At 34.9% G+C, this 9,124-nt stretch overlaps 1 protein-coding gene across 3 annotated transcripts; it reads right to left on the reverse strand.

Annotated features, from left to right (window-relative positions):
* Positions 1-3,932: 3,932 nt before the first annotated feature.
* LOC105041820 (small ribosomal subunit protein uS3x-like) lies at positions 3,933-6,037 on the reverse strand. Of its 3 annotated transcripts, none has more exons than XR_012139744.1 (3): positions 5,027-6,031; positions 4,645-4,681; positions 3,933-4,432 (listed from the first exon to the last, which is right to left on the reverse strand). XR_012139744.1 is itself a non-coding variant. In XM_073253929.1 (3 exons), exons 2-3 carry the CDS (start codon positions 5,102-5,104, stop codon positions 4,265-4,267), a joined length of 246 nt encoding a protein of 81 aa, XP_073110030.1. In that variant the 5' UTR covers positions 5,105-5,159; positions 5,232-6,035; the 3' UTR covers positions 3,933-4,264. The 3 variants fall into 3 exon arrangements, 2 of the variants coding, with proteins under 2 accessions (XP_073110030.1, XP_073110029.1); XM_073253929.1 differs by lacking the exon at positions 4,645-4,681 and having other exon boundaries at positions 5,027-5,159; positions 5,232-6,035; XM_073253928.1 differs by lacking the exon at positions 4,645-4,681 and having other exon boundaries at positions 5,027-6,037.
* Positions 6,038-9,124: the final 3,087 nt, after the last annotated feature.

The following is a 9,124-nucleotide window of genomic DNA, read 5'->3' on the forward strand; positions in this document are numbered from 1 at the left end:
CCTTTAATGGTGATCAAAGCTGACATGGAGAAGGCATATGACTGAGTGAATTGGAGATATCTGAAAATTGTTCTTGGCCACTTGGATTCCATCCCAAGTTCATTCAATAGATAATGTACTGTGTGTCTCAGCCCAGGTTCTCTATTTTGGTGAATGGTGCATCTACCTCCTCATTCCTATCTTCTGGTGGGTTACGACAAGGATGCCTACTATCATCATTTCTTTTCATAATTTGCTCTGATATGCTGTTCGGATCGTTGCAGTCTCAGATTCAATTGGGTGGTATTCGTGGTTATCAACCTCCCCAAGGTGGGCCTAACATTACCCATTTGCTTTTCGCTGATGATATTCGTCTCATTGTTAGGGCACAAAAAAGAATGCTCGGGTATTGTAGCCAATCTGGCCAATGGGTGAACATCAACAAATTCCAAATCTGTTTTGGTAGAAGAGCCAGGCAGTCCACCAAACAATATATTCTGAACTTGTTTCGTGTGCCTTTGAATAAAGATGTATGGTATTATCTGAGAGTTCCCCTATCAACATCATCTCTATCTTCCACTGATTTCCGGAAGCAGAACTATTTGCAGCGTAGAGAGCTCTCACGACTGCCGTCAATCGGTTGGGCTTCACAAGGATATGGCTGGAAGGCGATTCGTTTACAGTGATCAATTAGATAACAAAACAACTTCGGAGTCTGGAGCAGACTAATGATTTCTCTCCTCGCCATCCTATGTTAGCGAATATCACCATTTGTGCTGCCTCTTTGGATGCATTCACGCTCTCTCACACTTATCGGGAGGCCAATCAGCCAGCAGATAGCTTGGCTGGAAGACCTAATGTCAGAGTTTTTCTGTCTCTTCTATCTCTCCCTTATACCACCACCATATTGACTATGGCTGACTCGACTGGTGTTCATATCCTTCACTATTAGTTTATTTCTTTTGGGGACCTCTTCCCCCTTGCATACAAAAAAAAAAAGTTATATAAAATTACAATTTTTTTTAACATAAGTTGAATTTTTATTTTTTTAAAAAATTAATACAAAAAAATATCTTTTTTTGACCTACATTGAAGGAAGTACAGCTTCTTCCAGATAAAAAGTTAATAATATTGTTTTGCGTTTAAAATATTTATAGCATGTCAATCAAAAAGTGTCACAGGATGTTATATATATATATATATATATATATATATATATATATATATAAAATTTCAAACAAGGATCTAGAATATTATCAAATATTATGTAGACTTGCCGTACAGTATGTTATTAATAATTTAGCTAAAGTTGTCATATATATATATATATACATATATATATATATATATATATATATATATATATATATATATATATATTTTTTCAAACAAGGATCTAGAATATTATCAAATATTATGTAGACTTGCCGTACAGTATGTTATTAATAATTTAGCTAAAGTTGTCACTCCTACTTAGATTCATGATACAGCTTAACCCATATTCAATTACAAAAATAAATTTTCAATCATATGATATTGGGTTTTTACCTTAAAGTTTTGGGGGTTCCACGCATGGTTGTCACCGTGATCTAAAATAAAGTGTTATTACTTCGTAATCGCCCCTACTGAAATCATTATTGGTTGTTATAATAGCTATAACCTATTTATCTCAAATGATAATTTCAAGATTCTTAATATTAAAATAATTAATGAAATGATAGCTGTTATAAGAATTTGATAATGAGAAACTAGCAGTACGAGTGTGGTCTTTTCCCTAATTTTATATTACATAGAATAATTATTTGGACCGTGCAAGCACGTTTGGAGAAATTTTTGAAGAAAAATTCTGAAATTTGAAATAAATATTTTTTTATTGAAAAGAAAATATGAGGAGAAAAAGGACCATTGCTAGTGTTGTAACAGTCCATTATAACAAGAAATAATAGAAATAATATAAAGTAATAATTGTTAGATTTTCCTGCATCATTAATCTCCATAACATAATGGGGGTTGCCAAAAGCATTATAATAAGTTATAATAGTTATAATGTCGTTATTTACAACTATGGTTCTTATTCCTAAGAAAGAGAACCAAATCGAGGACTATAGTCCTATGTCCGTCCGCAATATTTGTCATAAGCTCCTAGCCAAGCTCCTTTGTCCCTTGTTTAAAGCTTGTGCTGCATTTTTTTACAAGACCTGCTTAAGGTGCCTTTATTCCTGATAGAAATCTTAGCGACGTCATTCTGGTCACCGAGGATATCCTCAATCTATGGTAAATTGGAAGGTATCTTACCAAAAAAATCATCATGATTAAATTTGACACAGAAAAGGCATATAAAAGATCGAGTTGGAAAGCCTTATTTAGCTTGCTGTTCCTATGTCTATTGGTTTAGATCTTATTGTTTCCTCTGATTCCTTTTTGCTTCTTACAGGTGTTGGAACCCTTTGATGTAGTTCAAAAGTATTAGGGGGATTAGATAGTTTCACTCTCCCCTTACATTCTCATTTCATGCTTATGAGTCCTAATGGCTATGCCCAATGATAAGGTAAATGCTGGCTTATCCATGGTTGTCTTTTTCAACATGTCCAAGATGAGCACCATCATTTGCTTCATGCAGAAGAAGCTCTTCTTTTTACCAAGACCACACTTATTAGTAGTTTCCTAATAGAAATGTTCCATATATACTAATCAGAAGATTAACAATGACAAATCTTGCTTGTACTTCCCTTCTTGGATGCACTTCAGATGGAAAAGGCTCATCGTTAGGATTGCAGTGGGTACTTGGCATTTTAATTATTATCTTGACAACAATTGCTGCTAAGAGGCTCTCCATGTCTGCTTATGATTTTCTTAGTCAGAGGGTTAAAAAGAGACTTGAGTGTGGTTCCGGTTCCTCTCCCACGTCTCCCACATCATCCTAATAGGAAACCATTAGGTAGACCAAATCCACCAAAGACCTAGGATAAAATCATCTTAGATAGGTTCATTTTATCCTTAAATAAAATTATTAGGTGGATTCATTTTGCCCAGGATTCACCTTCCTCCATGCAAAGTCACAGATGGATCATGTAATGATCACTTTCAGACCTGTGCTTTAGCAATGTGCATGCATTGTTATGGTTGTCGATACATATGAATACGGTTGGAAACGCCACCATTGTTTTGGATGCAAATGTTTTGAATAGGCTATAAAAAATTTAGGTCCACAATTTTTTTTTTTTTTTTGTAAATAATGCATCACTATGAACAGGTAATTCTTGATGTAGGGCAGGTTAAGAGGATAAGCTCACCACTCCATTCCAAGGGTGATGAGGTATTCTCGGTTACATGAACAACTTATATATTTCAGTTACAATTAAACAAATACTGCAGAGTTTAGTCTCTGCAACCATAGTCACTGCACACCACAACCTCAAATATATGTCACTGAGAGTTGCAAGTAACCAAACAGGACCTAACAACAACAGTAGATGAGTTGTACAATGCTTAAAGTGGAGTGATGACTGACACTTTACTTTTTTCTTTTTTCCACCTTAAACACACACACCAAAAAAAAAAAAAAAAAAAAAGAAAAAGAAAAGAATTCTAAACACATTTTACTAATACATTGGGCAACTAAAACACATTCTCACGTGTAAAACATTATAATCATAATTATCTAACCTTATAAAAACAAAAAAATCAATACAGAATTTATAATAAAATGATTTTCCTAATCAAGCAAACCGACCACGACACCAATATTTCAGATTCCATAGGGCTCACTGTTTTTGTTCTCTTTTTGTCTTCCAAGAAGAATAACGAAACTGACTGAAAAAAATCTACTACAAAACGCTCTCTCTTTTCTTTCCGTTTTTTTTTTAAATAGTTTCTAAAATCACTAAAACCTTCAGTAGCAGATTCATTGCTTTCCAATCAAAAAGAGTGATAGTAAAAGCAAAGAACAGAAGTTCAAACAAATGCCCCTTAATCTCCATGTCATATTTAACTAATTTGTAGAGAAACAAAAACATAGAAATAACAATGATGCCAAACTAGCCCTAACTATCCACCGAACTGAAACTATTTTCTGATGGTTCAAAACCAAATACAATAGACCGTGAATAGAGTTTAACTTCCCAAATATGACAAAACAACATAGAGAAGATTGAAAAAGGTGATGTCCCCAAAAAGACAAGCCCTATGATACTTTTAAAAGAAACTAGAAACTACTCAAAGATTACGAGAACTCTTCTCAAGAGCATCAACTCAACGAGTGGACAAGACTAACACGGACCAGACATTAGGCAACCGGAACCTCTAACGCCGGGGCCATCATTAGTGGAAGCCTGATGTACTCCTCATCCTTTGGCGTGTGAATGGTAACCAAATCTGGTAGAGGTGCTGCAGGTCCCTGCTTCCCCTTCGGATCCCAATCCAGCACAATCTTGACCTTGATCCCAAGAACACCCTGACAAGGAAAAAAAATTAAACAGTTAGTATCTATCTTGATTAGCACAACAGCATAATAGAATTATGAAGTAGAAAAAGGACAGAACTATGCAAGAAACAAAAGACAATCTACAGGGTCATCCGAAGTGGCATTATTATGAGCCACAACAGCACACAGATGGGCCACACATGCATTGGACCACAAGTAATATGTTGGATCAGAATGAATACCACTTTGTACTAAAATTTTGGACTTCATAAGGTGGACCTGAAGGAAAAGGAAAGAAGAGAAAGGATTCCTTAGTTCATTGCATAAAAACCAAAGACAATACAAAAAATATTCAACATGCATATAACAGAAATCCAGTATTTTTTAACAGCCCAAATAGATGTAAGATATTATAAGCAACATTAAGATCTATGGAATTACATGAGCAAACAACCAATTTAAAGTCCAACCAGATACAGATATTGGGTGTCACCTTCATTGGTTTGAAGCTATGTCAGTACGTATGGTAATTTGGTACTGACACTCCACATATTACTAAATCACGAGCAGATGCAAATCTGGAGGACAAAACAATCAATGCAAGGCAGAAAGTGAGAAGCTAACCTGTCTAAGAAGAACATGCCTCACTGCTGAGTCAATATACTCGTTGACAGGCTGACCAGAAGAAATCATGTACTCCATCCTTAAACTTCATGGATTTAGCATGTTGTGCCCTTAGCTTCCCGCTAACAATGACCTGCAATACCAAGGCATTAAAATCTACAAATTTTTGTATAAAAGTGAAGCATTTGTAATGGATTCAAAATACCACAACCCTTGGCACCACTCTCCATGATAAACCTCAAGACACCATAACAGGCCCTGAAAGAGAGAACATCGGCAAGTCAGAGTAGTAGTGAATTTCAAATCACAAGAAAATCCAAGACATGGATGGAGGGACGAGCAAAGCAGTACCACAAGCAAGGACACACATTACTACTTAGAACTGAGGTGGGTCATGCATCTATGATAATGAATTAAAGAGTTATTTTTTTAAAAAAAATGTCAACGGCTTATTTGACTTCTGATATAACACAGATGGCGAAAAAGAAATAACCCTCACAGAAGAAGAAGACAGGTAGACGAGTCATTCAACAAAAAATCCAACATTTTGATGAAAAAATGACCAAAGAAACAAAGACAGCATAAACCATCGACCTGACCGAGCTCTGGAACATTAAGGAACATTATATGCTGTGGAAAGATTGTAAGTGAAGATGACACCCGATAACAATGGAGAGGAAAAAAAATTAATTGGCACTTAAACCTGTTACAAAACACGCACTACCAGATTATTTGACATGCTACTTTTCCAAGTCAAAGACATATGAAATCAAAAAATCAGGAAAAAAAGGTAATAAACCCTGCAATCAATGCTAAAATCAAGTTCATGAAGATTCTCTCAGACTCTTAAATTTGAAGTTGGATAAAAGGAAACTCCACTTCACAGAAATTATATGATAGAAATTTTAAACAAGCATTTGGGGGATAAAAGGTTAAGGCAGCTTATAAAAAGAAAATATAAAAGAAAATATGGTATCTGAACAAAGAATTCACATAAAGAACTTGAACCATGTTTAGAGACAATCAGAAAAACCAAATTCGGAAAAGAAAAAAAGGAACTTATCAATCAGCAGAAGAATGAATTAAAAGGAGGTAGACAGTGTTGAAGCTTATTCTAAACTTCAAGCACACAAGGAAAATACAGGAAGCCAGACAAACACCATAGTTCTCTATATGAGCTTCGATAAAGCCTCCAAAGCATTTTGTTCAGGAGGACACAGAGAATAGAAGTGCTCAAATGGATAGCACTAAGATTCTTAAAGATTTCAGCTTATTCACTTGCCAAAACAAAATAAAAAAACTTAAGTCAAATAAAGAAGTTCAAAAGGCTTAAGGACATCTATTGGAAGAATAATAATTAACTCATTTAGTAAGATCAAAAGTAGAATAATAGGCTTGATTATAATTAGCCATCTAGGAATTTCTGGTATCAGAGCCAACACACACAGACACACACACACAAAGACAATGATTGCATCAGTGACATTGCCTGCCCCAAATAAGCCAATCATACAAGTTTTCAGCAGAGGCCAAGATGTTATTCGACAGTAACATAGGGGGGGCATTTGCTATGGGGCGATCCACCTAAGATTAGAGGTGATGTGGATGGAGATGATAAGATCACCCAAGGTAGTCAAAGGCGAAAGGCACCCTTAAGGCGCTTGGGGGGTTTAGCGTCTTAAGACCCCCAAGCGCCTTAAAGTGAGAGGGGTTTTGAAAAGCACTCACCCAAGTGAAGGGGCTAAAATTAAAAAAAATAAAAAATGAAAAATATGATATATAAATAAATAACAACCAGAGATAACTATTGTAACATAAATTATCATATAATTAACAATTTAAGCATAAAACATATATAAAACAGTAAAATGTTCAACTAGTTCAAGATAAAGTATATGATAACAAGCCATAGGTAGCTCTAAATTCATGAATGAAACAGAAAATATAACAATCCCTAAAGTTCATCAATGGAATCTCATAAATAAAATAGAAAACATAAACAGTCCTAAAGTAGAATCATATAAATGAAACAAAAAAGATAAACAGCCCTAAAGCCTAAAGTTCATCAATGGAATCATCAATCAGATCCTTTTGCATAGTTGTCATCACTTTCATCTTCTCCTCCTTCATTGGATTATATCCTTCAACATCTTCTGTCTTATCTGAATCAATCTCTACCTCTTTAAGACCAACTTTATCATATTAATTGACCACTTTATCTCCTGTTAGTAATAGAGTTGAGAAGTTAAATAAGTGGTCTTTTAGGTTTTTTACACTTTTCAGCCATTAAAAAAAATAATCATAGAGTTCACTGAGGCGTCAAAGGTAAATACCTTGCCTCATTGAGAAAGGCCCTAAAAAGCGCCAAAGGCGTGTGCCTGATTGAAGGGGCATCGCTTGAAGCATCAAGGGACAATGACCCCTTCTGGTGCCTCGTCTGAGCGCCTAGGAATGCCTTTTTGGTGCCTTTGACATCACTGAGATCATCACGTTTGATTACACCATGATGATCCTGCATGGCATTGATCTCAAATCACCCTCATTCCTTAAATCACTACCGAACTCGAAAATCCAAGATCACTCTCGAGCAATGACCTTGGACTGAAATTTAAAGGACAAAAGTAACCCTAGTGTAGCAAAAAAAATTGATATATCAATATATCATTCATATATTACATCAATATTATATATCTAATATCATATTATATTGATATAATATATTATATTTATGATATATATTACATTATAATATATTATTAATCATATTATTGTTATGTTATGATTCAATAATAATTTTAAATTAGACTAGAAATATCTTATTGTACTTTATATTTATATAATAAAGTGTTTAATATACTACTTCTATTTGCCTTATTTTTCTAATGAAATAATATTTGTATTAATAAATAATATATTATAAATATAAATAAAAAATATTAATTCTATCATAACAATTAATACATTTTTATAAGATTAATAATTTATAAGACTGTTTTTATAGAACATATTAATTATTAATATATTAATAAATATATTAATATTTTATTATAATATTTTTTATATGATTAATAGATATATTTTTATAGAATATATCATGAATAGTTTTGTTATTATATGATCAGTGATCTTAGGTTTTCATGGAATACCAAACAGGTTACTTGTAGATACCTGATGATTTTTAATCACTAGATGATGGCTTGCCAAATGCAGTGATTTTAGATCACTAGAGATCAGATCACCATAAATTCGGATCACCGATGATCCGTACTAATCCCATTTGGATCACAAATACTAACTTAATATAAGGGCTTGATTACTAAATTAGTCATTGAGGTTTGGCCTCAAACTTATTTGAATCCCCAACTTTTTCAAAGTTGCAATGTTATCCCTGCTGCTATAAAATCATTTTAGTCAAGCCATTACGGTCACTTTGATGTTGCTAACTCAATTGGATCTGTATAGGTGGCATGTATTTTATGATGTGGCAAGAAGACGTTGATTACAAGGCCAAAACGTAGCAGAGAGATGGGAAGGGAAAATTGCCTCAATGGCTTGTTTGACTAAAGCTCGAGGAATTTGGAATTTTTAGGGAGTTGGGGTTTCAAGGTCCCAACAAATTGCTGACATAGCAATTTTTCCCTCCAAATTGTCTCTCTCTTTGTCACCATTTTGGAGAAATTATTGGTATAACAGTTCTACCAACCCGGAGTATAGACCATCCAATCACAACTTGCCACGTATCATTCATACTAAAAAAAATTGCGTTCCACTATCAGCCAATCTGGTCAACTTTTTCCCATCTGAAAAAAGGAAAAAAAGAACCCTAAATCTAAGCATCCCCTCTCCCTATTGTCCTCTCCCATAGCTCTATCTCACTGGCCTCTTCCCCCCATGGAGCCAACACTACACACATTGTCGACCTCTGGCTCAGCCCTCCCAGCTGTCCACTCCCACAACTCCATCTCACTAGCATCCTCCTTCCTTAGAGCCAACCCCAGCACCCACCATTGACCTTTGGCTCGACCCCCCCCCCCCCACCATCCTCTCCCCAACTCTATCTCACCAGCCTCCCCCCTCCTCGAAACCAACCCCACCACC

The sequence above is a fragment of the Elaeis guineensis genome, chromosome 3, assembly GCF_000442705.2.
Source record: "Elaeis guineensis isolate ETL-2024a chromosome 3, EG11, whole genome shotgun sequence".
Classification (NCBI taxonomy): domain Eukaryota; kingdom Viridiplantae; phylum Streptophyta; class Magnoliopsida; order Arecales; family Arecaceae; genus Elaeis; species Elaeis guineensis.

Excerpts from the sequence above, each read along its gene's own strand:
- LOC105041820 (XM_073253928.1), bottom strand. The coding sequence starts at position 5,104 with ATGGAGTACATGATTTCTTCTGGTCAGCCTGTCAACGAGTATATTGAC. Across the intron at positions 4,433-5,026 it reads GGCATGTTCTTCTTAGACAG|GGTGTTCTTGGGATCAAGGT; the intron begins GTTAGCTTCTCA and ends TTTCCTTGTCAG.